This window comes from Bufo bufo, chromosome 2, assembly GCF_905171765.1.
Source record: "Bufo bufo chromosome 2, aBufBuf1.1, whole genome shotgun sequence".
NCBI classification, from domain to species: Eukaryota; Metazoa; Chordata; class Amphibia; order Anura; family Bufonidae; genus Bufo; species Bufo bufo.
In genome coordinates this window covers 39,445,497-39,461,059 of record NC_053390.1, presented here as the reverse complement: position 1 = coordinate 39,461,059, position 15,563 = coordinate 39,445,497, and the positions used below count along the sequence as shown (strand labels likewise).

Below are 15,563 nucleotides of genomic sequence, written 5' to 3'. Positions count from 1 at the left end.
TCTCCTTTTCTCGCCCATATTCCTTGGGGGACACAGGAAACCATGGGACGTTCCAGAGCAGTCCCAGAAGGGAGGGACCAGAACAAACTAGACCAACACCCAGAGGCATCAATCAACTGCCGCCTGCAACACCAGACGGCCTAAAGCAGCGTCAGCCGACGCATGAGTATGCACCCTGTAGAACTTGGTGAAGGTGTGCAAGGAGGACCAAGTGGCCGCCTTGCAAATCTGCTCCGTAGAAGCCCGATTCCTCTGAGCCCAGGAAGCCCCGACCGCTCTAGTGGAATGAGCGGTAACACCGAGGGGCGGAACCTTGCCCTTGGCGAGATAAGCCTCAGTAACAGCCATCTTGACAAAACGGGCGATAGCAACTTTGGACGCCGCCATCCCTCTGCGCGACCCCTCCGGAACCACAAAGAGCGAGTCAGTACGCCTGAAAGAGCTGGTTACCTCCAGGTAAACCTTGAGCGCCCTGACAACGTCCAGGCGATGAAGCTTCCTCTCCCGGGGGTGGGAAGGGGAAGGACACAAGGAGGGGAGAACGATGTCCTCGTTCAGATGAAAGGCGGAGACCACCTTAGGAAGGAAGGAAGGGACCGGACGAAGAACCACCTTGTCCTGGTGGAACACTAGGAAAGGTTCCAGACAGGAGAGTGCAGCCAATTCGGACACCCTCCGAAGAGAGGTGACGGCTACAAGGAAAATAACCTTGCAGGACAGAAGCCGCAAGGAAACAGTCCGCAGAGGCTCGAAAGGAGAAGCCTGGAGCGCTGAGAGAACCAGGTTCAGGTCCCAGGGCGGTACCGGAGGGCGGTACGGAGGAACCGCGTGAGCCACGCCCTGAAGGAAAGTCTTGACAGGACCAAGGGGGGCCAGTGGGCGCTGAAACAAAATGGACAGCGCAGACACCTGACCCTTCAAAGAACTAAGACCCAGACCTTGGGCAAGGCCACTCTGAAGGAAGGACAAAACGGTGGGGAGAGAAAAGCGGAGCGGAGGAATCCCCAGATCGGCACAGAACCCCAAATAGGTCCTCCAGGTCCTATAATAGATCCTAGAAGAGGACGGCTTACGGGCGCGGATCATGGTGCGGACGACGTCCGCAGAAAAACCCCTACGTGTCAGGACGGTGGTCTCAACAACCACGCCGTCAAACGTAGGGACCTTAAATGCGGGTGGAAGATCGGTCCCTGAGAGAGAAGATCTTCCCTGGCGGGCAGCGGCCAGGGCGCGTCTGCTAGGAGCAGCATGAGGTCGGCGTACCAAGACCGGCGGGGCCAGTCCGGAGCGACCAGAATCACCGAGACGCCTTCCGCCGCGATCTTCCGAAGGACCTTGGGTAGGAGTGGGATGGGAGGGAATATGTATGGACGCGCGAAGCCTCGCCAAGGAAGAACGAGGGCGTCGGCTCCGCAAGCTCCCGGATCCCTGGCCCTGGACAGATAGGCGGGGACCTTGTGATTGAACTTGGAGGCCATGAGGTCCACGTCCGGCATGCCCCAACGAAGGCAAATGGCCTCGAACACCTCCGGGTGAAGAGACCACTCGCCGGGGTCGACGGTGGTGCGACTGAGGAAGTCCGCCGCCCAATTGTCCACCCCTGGAATAAAAATTGCAGATAGAGCCGGGACGTGGGCTTCCGCCCAACGGAGAATGCTGGTGACCTCCCGCAGCGCTGCGAGTGCCCCCCTGGTGGTTTATGTACGCCACGGCCGTGGCGTTGTCCGATTGCACACGAACTGGATGACCCCTCAGCAGATGAGTCCAGTGTCGCAGAGACAGAAGGGCCGCTCTCAGCTCCAGGACATTTTTCGAGAGTTTGGACTCCGATGGAGACCAAATGCCCTGGACGGATCGGGGAGGAAACACGCCTCCCCAGCCCAAGAGACTGGCATCGGTTGTAACCACCAACCAGTTGAGCGGCAGAAAGGACTTGCCCAGAAGAGGGGCCTGTAACCACCAGCGGAGAGATGACCGCACCGGAGGCGATAGACGGAAGGGATGGTCCAGAGACTCCGGCGATTTGTCCCAGGAGGAGAGGATCGCCCGTTGGAGAGGGCGGGAGTGAAACTGCGCAAATGGGATCGCCTCGAAGCAGGCAACCATCTGCCCCAAGACCCGCATGCAGAAGCGGAAGGACGGTCGATGGTGGAGAAGGAGACCCCGAATCGCCCGACGGAGGGTCAGTCGTTTTTCCGAGGGAAGACGTACCTCCGCCGCTCCCGTGTCTAAAAGCATTCCCAGGAAGACCAGTTGTCTGGAGGGGGGAAGGGAGGACTTGGGGAAGTTGATGACCCAACCGAACCTCGCCAGGGTCTCTAGAGTGAGATCCACGCTGGCAACCGCTTGAGAAAGGGACGGAGCCTTGATGAGGATATCGTCCAAGTACGGTAGCAGAAAAACACCCCTGGAGCGGAGTAAGGCCAAAACCGGGGCCAGGACCTTGGTGAACACCCGGGGGGCTGTTGCCAGCCCAAAGGGAAGGGCGACAAATTGGAAGTGAAGGTCCCCCACGGCGAATCGGAGGAAGCGATGGTGACACCGGGCTACCGGAACATGGAGGTAGGCATCCTGTATATCGATGGAAGACATGAAATCTCCCCGCTCCAGGGAAGCCACCGCGGAACGGAGGGACTCCATCCGAAACCGTCGAAGGAGGAGAAAACGGTTGAGCCTTTTGAGGTCCAAAATGGGCCGCACCGAACCTCCCTTCTTGGGAACTACAAAGAGGTTCGAATAGAACCCTTGGAACCTTTCCTCTAGAGGAACGGGGGTAATCACCCCCCTGTCCAGTAAGGCTTGAACAGCCGCGGAGAACGCGGCAGCGCTTTTCGGGTCCCGCGGCGGGCGGGAGCGAAAGAACCGATCTGGAGGGAAGGACGCGAATTCGATTTTGTATCCAGAAGACACAATTTCGAGAGCCCAGGCGTCGGAGACGTGAGCCATCCAGACGTCCCTGAAAAGGAGGAGCCGGCCCCCCACCCGGGTGGGTGGGGGCGCACCTTCAGGCAGAGGACTGCTTTGCTGCGGGTGTGCGGGCAGCCTGCGGCCTGCGCCAGAAGGGCTGCGCCCGAAAAAACGGCTTCCTACGCTTATCCTGGGGAGGGGCCGAAGCGGCAGCTGCGGGGGGAGCCCCAGAGGTCCTGCGGGAGGACCGAAAACGAGACGCACCAGGGCGTCCGCGGGGGGCGCCCCTGGCTTGGGGTTGAGGAAGATGGGTGCTTTTACCACCCGTGGCCTCCGAAATAAGCTTGTCTAGGCGGACCCCGAAAAGGCGGGAACCCGCAAAAGGTAGCCCCGCCAAGGAACGTTTGGAGGCAGGGTCCGCTTTCCAAACCTTCAGCCAGAGTTCCCTCCTGACGGAAACGGCCAGGGCGGAGGAGCGTGCTATAAGGGCTCCCGCATCAAGGGAGGCCTCGCAAACAAAATTCCCAGCCCGAACAATAAGCTGGGCCAAGGAACGTAGGTCCTGGATGGGGACGTCCGAGTCCAACTCCTGCTCCAGCTGCACACCCCAAGCAGAGATTGCTTTACCTGCCCAGGCAGAAGCAAAAACCGGTCTGAGGGCAGAACCGGAGGCAGCAAAAATGCCCTTGGAAAGGGTCTCCATGCGACGGTCCTCCGCTGACTGAAGAGAGGACCCGTCGGGAACAGGGATGGCCGTGTTCTTTGACAGACGGGCCACAGGGGGGGTCCACCTTGGGTGGGGACGAAAAGGTGGCCACAACATCGGCTGGAAAAGGATAGCAAATATCCAGCTTCTTGGGATTGACAAAACGGGCGTCCGGGCGAGCCCAAGCCTTAGACACCACGGAGGAGAAATCAGAGTGGATTGGAAAGACTTTGGAGGCCTGCTTGGGTCTGATAAAAAAGACGCTAGCTGCGTCAGAGCTAGGGGGGTCATCTTGCACCTTAAAGGTGTCACGAATATCAGAGATGAGTTGACCCATCGCTGAGGCTAGCTTGGACGGCAGGGCCGAGTCCATTTCCAAATCCGAAGCCGCCAATTCACCTTCAGAGGGCGAATCCTTTGGAGAGGAGAGGCCCGTCTGAGTGCGCACGCGTGGCGGAGAGAGAGAGGCATCCGAGGAGGAGGCTCGCTCTACTCTAAAACGCTTCTGAGAGTGCCTAGCTCGGGAAGGGTCACTAAGAGAGGGTGAACCCGCCGCAGCGGCAGAAGCGGTGGACCCGGAGGGTGCGACAGTAAGAGTGGCATCCTGCGGGGTAGGCGGCCTGTCTATTAGGCAGCCCACGACATGGGTGAGGCTTTCCACGGCCTGGGACAGGGATCTAGCCCAGTCAGGCGGGTCAGAGGAAGCAGGGAGCGTCACATCGGGCGACTGAGGCTGCGGTGGAGCCCGGCATGCAGGACAGTGCGGATCAGACTGCCCCCGGGGAAAGGGTTCCCTACAAGCGGTACAGGCATGGTACCAAGGCTTGGCGGCTGCAGAAGGGTCTGACATGGTGGAAAAAATGTTGCGCTTAAAAGGGGGGGGGGCCAGTGATTACACCCAGGCAGCAGCACTGGTGGCACGGAGGGAGTTAACAGTCCTACCAGACCCGCGGACAGCGCAAGCGGCAGCAGTAAGGGCAGCAGACTGAAGGAGGCTGTGGAGGAGTGGCAGCAGGCACGGAGATGAAGAGCTTCAGGATCGGACGGCAGAGAGGATTCCACGCAGCACTAGAGATGTGGAGCCCGACGAAACAGGAAGCAGCGGAGCGCATGTAGGAAGCTCCGCCCCCCCCTGCCGCGCTGAAGGAGAAGGCAGAGCCGCGCGCGCGCGGCAAAATGATTTAACCCCCGAGAAGGATGAAGTGCCGGCCAAGCTAAAATGGCGCCGTTCGCGCCAAGTAAGCGGCCCCGGCCGCGCCTTGATGTGGAAGACGGCCTCCTGCCCACAGCCGTCCCCCTGATGCCCTGCCGCTGGAGAAGACCGAAGTCCCCCCCAAATGATGCCCGGTAAAAGTTGCCGGCCCAGTTATGCCTATGGGGGGGGGGGGGGAGTTGATGATGTATGGAAAAAACGCTTGAGTCTTCAAGCATAGACGTAGCAGCGGTGGGAGGGAGAGGAAAAGGGGGGGGGGGGGGGGCTGGAGCAGCCACTCTCACCATCCGCTGTCTTCACCCTCAATCCGTCCAGCAGGGTCGCCCCTTCAGCTACTGGCACCGCAGTGGCAGGAAGCCGGCGGAGGGACTTGGCGTGCGGGCGACCCTTGAGCTGGCGGGACGCAGGGGAGCGAGGCTGCCCTGGTCCACCTTGTCTTCTGTGGGGGAGGCGGCAGTGCGGCATTACCGACACTGGCGCAACTCAACCCCGGGAGAAACAGAGGGGTCTAGTGCGCCTCTGTTGTCCCTGCAAGTAGAAAAAAACAGAATTAAAAACAACAAATAACGCAAAAAATAAAAAATTATAGGAAAGCAACCCTGCCTAAGCAGGGAGTGTCTTGCCTCCTTGGACACTAAGCAAAAAACTGGCAGTCTCTCTCTCCAGGCTGAAGGGTATAGCTGATGGAGGAGGGGCTTACAGCTTTCACTTAGTGTCACGCCTCCTAGGGAGCAGAGCTATACCCATGGTTTCCTGTGTCCCCCAAGGAATATGGGCGAGAAAGGTCGTTTATAAATGGAAGAACACTTAAAGTGCACATCCAGTGAAAGAAAAAGTGCCCACTTACAAATATTATGTAATTACTTCTCCTCCCTTCTAATTTACTAAATGGAGGTTGCTGGTATTGTCTGTCTCGTCTCGCATACAGTAGAGCTGCTGTCCATTCTCTGATTATACAATCCTCCTAAGCTCACGGTACACTTGTCACCTCTCCCTCCTTGCATTGCAGAAAGAGACTGCCTGTCTGAATAACTGCCAATGCTTCTGTAATCACAGGAGTGCAGGTGAAAGGAGCAGGGAGGAAGTAAAGGAGAGCAACAATTAAAATCTCCTCCTACTCTATCCTATTTTAAAACAAATGGAATCAGAAGCCTACAAGAAAATTAAGCTACTAAAAAGGCACATAACACTTATTTTATTAATTAGATTAAAAAAGATTAATAAATGGATCAGCGCAAGATCGCTTTAATGGCAAATGATATAACATTGCGTTCACCTGCATCTCCATCAGTGGCCTTTGAAAAGGAAAGGAGTCGTGATTGATGCACCATAGTATGTCATGATCTTCATCTTCAGAAGCAGCCATAAGCAAAACACCTAGAAAATGGTCCAATAAAGATAAAATTAATCCAGAATTGGATAAAGCGGAAACTGAATACACAGCGCTGCAGACCTTCTCTCAATGACTCACCATCGTTATAAAGGGCTTTGTGGACTTTTGATGGTTTCTCCACTGTGGAGGAGGCAGAAAATCCAGGCGGTAAGCGGACGTGCACCAGAGACAACATGCAGGGGCGAGCTGCAGGCTGTCTAAATGGAACGGTGCTGAAGTAGAGGCGGACACCTGGAACACAAGGATATTAAAGGCTAAGTTCACACATCACAATTTTTTTTTATGCGGATGAAGTCTGCATGTGGATTTTGACACTGATTTAGATTCCCCCAGATCTGCATCTAAATCCAAACGACTTCTATTTTGTGGATTTAGGGCTCATTCACACGACCGTATGAATGAGTCCGCATTCATTTCAATGGGGCCGCAAAAGATGCGGACAGCACACAGTGTGCTGTCCGCATCCATTGTTCCGTTCCGCTGCCCGGCAAAAAGTATAGATCATGTTCTATTCTTGTCCGCAATTGCGGACAATAGGCATTTTTTTTAAGAGTGACGGCCATGTGCAGTCCGCAAATTGCAGAACGCACACGGGCTGGTACCTGTGTTTTGCGGATCCGCAATTTGTGGACCGCAAAACACATACGGTCGTTTGAATGTAGCCTTAGATGCAGATTTTCGAACACCACTGAACTCGATGGGACAAATCTGCAGCAAATCTGCACAAAATCCAAAATTAATTTAATGAACCGGTTGTAGATCTCAAAATGGAAGGCAAAAGAAATCTGCATGTAAAAAAAAAAAATATATAAAAAAAATTAGCAGAATGTACACAGCGTGAGCAAAACTCCACTGACTTACACTGTGCTGTAATTTTAAGCAGATTTGCCATGAAAATTCTGTGTAGCAAATCTCAATGAAATCCTTGACGTCTGAACTTACCACAAGGATCCAAATAAAATCTGTGCCTTCCTGTGCAAATTAAAGTGCATTGCAAATACCATGCTAGATGCGAGTTCTAACATTTACTGAAACTTCCCCACATAACACATATCTAGAGCACATCCGTTAAATGTCTGTCAGGTACGAGATACCTCTGGGAACCCGAAAACTATTTGGAGTGCACGGGATCCCCTGACCCTCCCGGCTGAGATTCAGCAGAGGTGACTGCGGTCTATCTCTTCTGCCTTTAATGAATGAAAAGCTATTATTCCACAACATACAGACTGCTTAACTTACCTGCATGAGTAACAGCCAGTAGGTGACAATTTACCGATTCTGATTTTTCAATAACAGCAATCTGAACAATCGGTTTGAAAACCGAACGATCTATTGTCCTAAACAGGAAAAAAAAAAAAAGGTCAACATGAAATTCTGGTAACTATATTGCAGGGTGAACTTGGGAGACACGCTGAAAGGGAACCGGTCAAACTTTACGTTGCCCTCACTGGACAGAGACATATCTGCTGATTCCAGTGGTCCGGCACCCATGAGCTAGAATGTAGCGGCTGACAACAACCAGCGTTATAATCCTCACAATTTGGGCTCCCCCTGGAGGCAACTGCCAATTACCAGCAGACAGGAGGAGCTCACACAAAAACCAGGCAGCCATGACTGTACTCCGGGTCCCACCTGCAACGAGTTCAGAGTGTATGTCACCATGTTATACTGCCCTCAGGGATTGCAGCATTAAGTGGATGACTGGCTCCCTTTAAGAGGTATTCCCATCGTAAAAAATGCTGGCAGACCTCTAATGATCCTGAGAACTGAGGGGACGCACCGCTGAAATAGTGCTGCATGCCCTTCACGGTTTTACCCATGTACAGTGGCACCCCAGCTGTGCAAGTCAATTCAAGGGACTAGGTCAGGACGCAGTTCCCTGCAGAGGGGCGCTCCGCAGTGCTGCTGTACAGAAAGAAACTAAAAGGGGCCAAAGTGCAACATAAGTGCTCAGAAACCCCACTAATCAGAAACTGGCCTCAAGGTCACTTAAAGGGGTTGCGTCATTTCAGATAGGCTTGAATCCGAAGTACCAGCCAGTACCAAAGCCGACTTCGGACTTCTATTTCAAAAGGTTTTTAAATATGCAGATATGAATACAGTAGTAATTCACACAAGTCTGGCGCAACTTTGGGCGATACGAACTTTGGCTCCACAGAGACAATACATTTTAATGCGGTACATTAACAGCATTAAAAAAGGAGACTTTTGTATTACTTACCAGTAAAGTCTCTTTCTCGCTCTTCCTTGGGGGACACAGGAAACCATGGGTATAGCTCTGCTCCCTAGGAGGCGTGACACTAAGTGAAAGCTGTAAGCCCCTCCTCCATCAGCTATACCCTTCAGCCTGGAGAGAGAGACTACCAGTTGCGTGTCCAAGTAGTGAAAGATAACCACCAACCGGAAAAAAGGAACTGTCAAGCCCCAACGGGGGCAACCAAGCCGGAACCACAACTGTAAACCCAAATGAAGGGCGGGTGCTGTGTCCCCCAAGGAAGAGCGAGAAAGAGACTTTACTGGTAAGTAATACAAAAGTCTCCTTTTCTCGCCCATATTCCTTGGGGGACACAGGAAACCATGGGACGTTCCAGAGCAGTCCCAGAAGGGAGGGACCAGAACAAACTAGACCAACACCGGAGGCATCAATCAACTGCCGCCTGCAACACCAGACGGCCTAAAGCAGCGTCAGCCGACGCATGAGTATGCACCCTGTAGAACTTGGTGAAGGTGTGCAAGGAGGACCAAGTGGCCGCCTTGCAAATCTGCTCCGTAGAAGCCCGATTCCTCTGAGCCCAGGAAGCCCCGACCGCTCTAGTGGAGTGAGCGGTAACACCGAGGGGCGGAACCTTGCCCTTGGCGAGATAAGCCTCAGTAACAGCCATCTTGACAAAACGGGCGATAGCAACCCTGGATGCCGCCATCCCTCTGCGCGACCCCTCCGGAACCACAAAGAGCGAGTCAGTACGCCTGAAAGAGCTGGTTACCTCCAGGTAAACCTTGAGCGCCCTGACAACGTCCAGGCGATGAAGCTCCCTCTCCCGGGGGTGGGAAGGGGAAGGACACAAAGAGGGGAGAACGATGTCCTCGTTCAGATGAAAGGCGGAGACCACCTTAGGAAGGAAGGAAGGGACCGGACGAAGGACCACCTTGTCCTGGTGGAACACTAGGAAAGGTTCCAGACAGGAGAGAGCAGCCAATTCGGACACCCTCCGAAGAGAGGTGACGGCCACAAGGAAAATAACCTTGCAGGACAAAAGTCGCAAGGAAACCGTCCGCAGAGGCTCGAAAGGAGAAGCCTGGAGCGCTGAGAGAACCAGGTTCAGGTCCCAGGGCGGTACCGGAGGGCGGTACGGGGGAACCGCGTGAGCCACGCCCTGAAGGAAGGTCTTGACAGGACCAAGGGGGGCCAGTGGGCGCTGAAACAAGATGGACAGCGCAGACACCTGACCCTTCAAAGAACTAAGACCCAGACCCTGGGCGAGTCCGCTCTGCAGGAAGGACAAAACAGTGGGGAGAAAAAAGCGGAGCGGAGGAATCCCCAGATCGGCACAGAACCCCAAATAGGTCCTCCAGGTCCTATAATAGATCCTAGAAGAGGACGGCTTGCGGGCACGGATCATGGTGCGGACGACGTCCGTAGAAAAACCCCTACGTGTCAAGACGGTGGTCTCAACAACCACGCCGTCAAACGTAGGGACCTTAAACGCGGGTGGAAGATCGGTCCCTGAGAGAGAAGATCTTCCCTGGCGGGCAGCGGCCAGGGCGCGTCTGCCAGGAGCAGCATGAGGTCGGCATACCAAGACCGGCGGGGCCAGTCCGGAGCGACCAGAATCACCGAGACGCCCTCCGCCGCGATCTTCCGAAGGACCTTGGGCAGGAGTGGGATGGGAGGGAATATGTACGGACGCGCGAAGCCTCGCCAAGGACGAACGAGGGCGTCGGCTCCGCAAGCTCCCGGATCCCTGGCCCTGGACAGATAGGCGGGGACCTTGTGATTGAACTTGGAGGCCATGAGGTCCACGTCCGGCATGCCCCAACGAAGGCAAATGGCCTCGAATACCTCCGGGTGAAGAGACCACTCGCCGGGGTCGACAGTGGTGCGACTGAGGAAGTCCGCCGCCCAATTGTCCACCCCTGGAATAAAAATTGCCGATAGAGCCGGGACGTGGGCTTCCGCCCAACGGAGAATGCTGGTGACCTCCCGCATCGCTGCAGCGCTGCGAGTGCCCCCCTGGTGGTTTATGTATGCCACGGCCGTGGCGTTGTCCGATTGCACACGAACTGGATGACCCTTCAGCAGATGAGTCCAGTGTCGCAGAGACAGAAGGGCCGCTCTCAGCTCCAGGACATTGATCGAGAGTTTGGACTCCGATGGAGACCAAATGCCCTGGACGGATCGGGGAGGAAACACGCCTCCCCAGCCCAAGAGACTGGCATCGGTTGTAACCACCAACCAGTTGAGCGGCAGAAAGGACCTGCCCAGAAGAGGGGACTGTAACCACCAGCGGAGAGATGACCGCACCGGAGGCGATAGATGGAAGGGATGATCCAGAGACTGCGGCGATTTGTCCCAGGAGGAGAGGATCGCCCGTTGGAGAGGGCGGGAGTGAAACTGCGCAAATGGGATCGCCTCGAAGCAGGCAACCATCTGCCCCAAGACCCGCATGCAGAAGCGGAAGGACGGTCGACGGTGGAGAAGGAGACCCCGAATCGCCCGGCGGAGGGTCAATCGTTTTTCCGAGGGAAGACGTACCTCCGCCGCTCCCGTGTCTAAAAGCATTCCCAGGAAGACCAGTTGTCTGGAGGGGGGAAGGGAGGACTTGGGGAAGTTGATGACCCAACCGAACATCGCCAGAGTCTCTAGAGTGAGATCCACGCTGGCAACCGCTTGAGAAAGGGACGGAGCCTTGATGAGGATATCGTCCAAGTACGGTAGCAGAAAAACACCCCTGGAACGGAGTAAGGCCAAAACCGGGGCCAGGACCTTGGTGAACACCCGGGGGGCTGTTGCCAGCCCAAAGGGAAGGGCGACAAATTGGAAGTGGAGGTCCCCCACGGCGAATCGGAGGAAGCGATGATGACACCGGGCTACCGGAACATGGAGGTAGGCATCCTGTATATCGATGGAAGACATGAAGTCTCCCCGCTCCAGGGAAGCCACCGCGGAACGGAGGGACTCCATCAGAAACCGTCGAAGGAGGAGAAAACGGTTGAGCTTTTTGAGGTCCAAAATGGGCCGCACCGAACCTCCCTTCTTGGGAACTACAAAGAGGTTTGAATAGAACCCTTGGAACCTTTCCTCTAGAGGAACGGGGGTAATCACCCCTCTGTCCAGTAAGGCTTGAACAGCCGCGGAGAACGCAGCCGCGCTTTTCGGGTCCCGCGGCGGGCGGGAGCGAAAGAACCGATCTGGAGGGAAGGACGCGAATTCGATTTTGTATCCGGAGGACACAATTTCGAGAGCCCAGGCGTCGGAGACGTGAGCCATCCAGACGTCCCTGAAAAGGAGGAGCCGGCCCCCCACCCGGGTGGGTGGGGGCGCGCCTTCAGGCAGAGGACTGCTTTGCTGCGGGTGTGCGGGCAGCCTGCGGCCTGCGCCAGGAGGGCTGCGCCCGAAAAAACGGCTTCCTACGCTTATCCTGGGGAGGGGCCGAAGCGGCAGCTGCGGGGGGAGCCCCAGAGTTCCTGCGGGAGGACCGAAAACGAGACGCACCAGGGCGTCCGCGGGGGGCGCCCCTGGCTTGGGGTTGAGGAAGATGGGTGCTTTTACCACCCGTGGCCTCCGAAATAAGCTCGTCTAGGCGGACCCCGAAAAGGCGGGAACCCGCAAACGGTAGCCCCGCCAAGGAACGTTTGGAGGCAGCGTCCGCTTTCCAAACCTTCAGCCAGAGCTCCCTCCTGACGGAAACCGCCAGGGCGGAGGAGCGTGCAATAAGGGCTCCCGCATCAAGGGAGGCCTCACAAACAAAATTCCCGGCCCGAATAATAAGCTGGGCCAAGGAACGTAGGTCCTGGATGGGGACGTCCGAGTCCAACTCCTGTTCCAGCTGCGCACCCCAAGCAGAGATTGCTTTACCTGCCCAAGCAGAGGCAAAAACCGGTCTGAGGGCAGAACCGGAGGCAGCAAAAATGCCCTTGGACAGGGTCTCCATGCGACGGTCCTCCGCTGACTGAAGAGAGGACCCGTCGGGAACAGGGATGGCCGTGTTCTTTGACAAACGGGCCACAGGGGGGTCCACCTTGGGTGGGGACGACCAGGTGGCCACGACATCGGCCGGAAAAGGATAGCAAATGTCCAGCTTCTTGGGGTTGACAAAACGGGCGTCCGGGCGAGCCCAAGCCTTAGACACCACGGAGGAGAAATCAGAGTGGATTGGAAAAACTTTTGAGGCCTGCCTGGGTCTGATAAAGGAGACGCTAGCTGCGTCAGAGCTAGGGGGGTCATCTTGCACCTTAAAGGTGTCACGAATATCAGAGATGAGCTGACTCATCGCTGAGGCTAGCTTGGACGGCAGGGCCGAGTCCATTTCCAAATCTGAAACCGCCAATTCACCTTCAGAGAGCGAATCCTTTGGAGAGGAGAGGCTCGTCTGAGTGCGCACGCGTGGCGGGGAGAGGGAGGCATCCGAGGAGGAGGCTCGCTCTACTCTAAAACGCTTCTGAGAGTGCCTAGCTCGGGAAGGGTCACTAAGAGAGGGTGAACCCGCCGCAGCGGCAGAAGCGATGGACCCGGAGGGCGCGACAGCAAGAGTGGCGTCCTGCGGGGTAGGCGGCCTGTCTATTAGGCGGCCCACGACCTGAGTGAGGCTTTCCACGGCCTGGGACAGGGATCTAGCCCAGTCAGGCGGGTCAGAGGAAGCAGGGAGCGACACAGCGGGCGACTGAGGCTGCGGTGGAGCTCGGCATGCAGGACAGTGCGGATCAGACTGCCCCCGGGGAAAAGCTTCCCTACAAGCGGTACAGGCATGGTACCAAGGCTTGGCAGCTGCAGAAGGGTCTGACATGGTGGAAAAAAAGTTGCACTTAAAGTGGGAGACCCCAGGTGAAAAAACGGGGATCACACCCAAGTAACAGTACTGGTGGCACGGATGGGGTTAACAGTCCTACCAGACCCAGATGATGCAAGCGGCAGACAGCAAGGGCAGCAGACTGAAGGGAGGCTGTGGAGGAGAGGCGGCAGGCACAGAGGTGAATAGCTTCAGGATCGGACGGCAGAGAGAGAGAGAGAGAGATCCACGCAGCACCTGAGATGGGGAGCCCGACGAACCAGGAAGTAGCGGAGCGCATGTAGAAAGCTCCGCCCCCCCCCCTTTGCCGCGCTGAAGGAGAAGCAGAGCCGCACGCGCGCGCGGCAAAATGATTTAACCCCCTAGGTAGATGAAGTGCCGGCCAAGAAAAGGTGCCGTTCGCGCCAAGTAAGCGGCCCCCGCCTGAATGTGACGACTCCTCATACAGCCGTCCCCCTGACTGCCCTGCCGTTGAAGTGGTAGTCACCCCCCTAAGAACCAGCTTGTCCTGGGTCTGCAACACCAGAACGAAGTCCCCCCCAAATGATGGCCGGTAAAGTTGCCGGCCCCGATATGCCCATGGGGGAGGGGAGGGAAGGGGGGGGGGGGTAGATGGAGAGATGTAGCAGCGGTGGGAGGGAGGGAAGGGGAGGCTGGAGCAGCCACTCTCACCATACGCTGTCTTCGCCCTCAATCCATCCAGCAGGGTCGCCCCTTCAGCCACTGGCACCGCAGTGGCAGGAAGCCGGGGGAGGGACTTGGCGTGCGGGCGACCCTTGAGCTGGCGGGACGCAGGGGAGCGAGGCTGCCCTGGTCCACCTTGTCTTCTGTGGGGGAGGCGGCAGTGCGGTATTACCGGCACTGGCGCGACTCAACCCCGGGAGAAAACAGAGGGGTCTAGTGCGCCTCTGTTGTCCCTGTAAGTAGAAAAAAACCGAATTAAAAACAACAAATAACGCAAAAATAAAAAATTATAGGAAAACAACCCTGCCTAAGCAGGGAGTGTCTTGCCTCCTTGGACACTAAGCAAAAACTGGCAGTCTCTTCTCCAGGCTGAAGGGTATAGCTGATGGAGGAGGGGCTTACAGCTTTCACTTAGTGTCACGCCTCCTAGGGAGCAGAGCTATACCCATGGTTTCCTGTGTCCCCCAAGGAATATGGGCGAGAAACGAGATTTTTGTATAACTTACCAGTAAAATCTCTTTCTCGCTCTTTCCTTGGGGGACACAGAAGACCTTGGGTATAGCTCATCTCCATAGGAGGCGTGACACTAAGTGAAAGCTGTTAAGCCCCTCCTCCACAGCTATACCCTCAGCCTGGAGAGAGAGACTGCCAGTTGCGTGTCCAAGCAGTGAGAAAAGGCAAAGTCCAACAAGGAACCAACAAGCCAACTACCCAACGGGTAACACAAACTCGGAAACCGTGTAGAGAAAAACAATGAATGGGTGGGTGCTGTGTCCCCCAAGGAAAGAGCGAGAAAGAGATTTTACTGGTAAGTTATACAGAAATCTCGTTTTCTCGCCCAGTTTCCTTGGGGGACACAGAAGACCTTGGGACGTTCAAAAGCAGTCCAAAAGGGGAGGGACCACAGCTCCAAGGTGAAGCACCCGAAGGCATCAAGGAACCGCCGCCTGCAGACCCAGGCGGACCAAGGCAGCATACGCCGAAGCCAGAGTATGCACCCTGTAGAACTCTGTAAAGCGTGCAAGGAAGACCTGTGGCCGCCTTGCTCAAATGCATGGCCGAAGCCCAAAGCCTCCGGCCCAGGAGGCACCGACCGCTCTGGGCAAATGAACGGTGACAGCAAAGGCAGAATCCTGCCCTCGGTGCGGTAACCTCAGTAATAGCCAATCTGATAAAGCGGAGGAAAACCACCCTGCAGTCCGTCAACTCTAAGCGCGGACCTCCAGGAAACCCAAGAGACCGAACGTCGACAAGAGTCGGAGATCTCCAAGTAAAACCGGCAAGGCCCAAACAACGTCCAAATCGGTGAAGTGTTGAAGCGAAAGGCAAACACCACCTTCAGAAGGAACGGGATGTAGAACAGCCCTGTCCTGGGAAAAGACAGAAGGCTCAGAACAAAAAGGGGCCATTCAGGCACCCGTCAGAGACACGACTGATACGGAAACACAACCATACAGGACAGGCGGGGTAGAGAGAACTTCTGTAACGGCTCCAAGGAAAAGATTGGAGCGCCGAGAGCTCAGTATGTAGTTCCCAGGGCGGTACCGAAGGACAGTACAGAGGAACCAAAGAGCCATTTCGAGTAAGAAGGTCTTGACAGGCCCAGAGGGCCGGGGAACGCTGGAAGAGGAAGAACAGCGCTGACACTTGACA

The 15,563-nt window shown here is 56.0% G+C and overlaps 1 protein-coding gene across 3 annotated transcripts in view; it reads right to left on the bottom strand.

The window, feature by feature from the left end:
• NUP155 (nucleoporin 155) overlaps positions 1–15,563 on the bottom strand; it is a 71,854-nt gene that overhangs the window by 37,671 nt on the left and 18,620 nt on the right. For all 3 annotated transcript variants that reach the window (XM_040420957.1, XM_040420958.1, XM_040420959.1), the window contains exons 10-12: positions 7,459–7,556; positions 6,298–6,450; positions 6,103–6,203 (exon numbers count right to left, since the gene is read on the bottom strand). In XM_040420957.1, the coding sequence (XP_040276891.1) occupies positions 6,103–6,203; positions 6,298–6,450; positions 7,459–7,556 (352 nt within the window). The remainder of the gene's footprint in view (positions 1–6,102; positions 6,204–6,297; positions 6,451–7,458; positions 7,557–15,563) is intronic.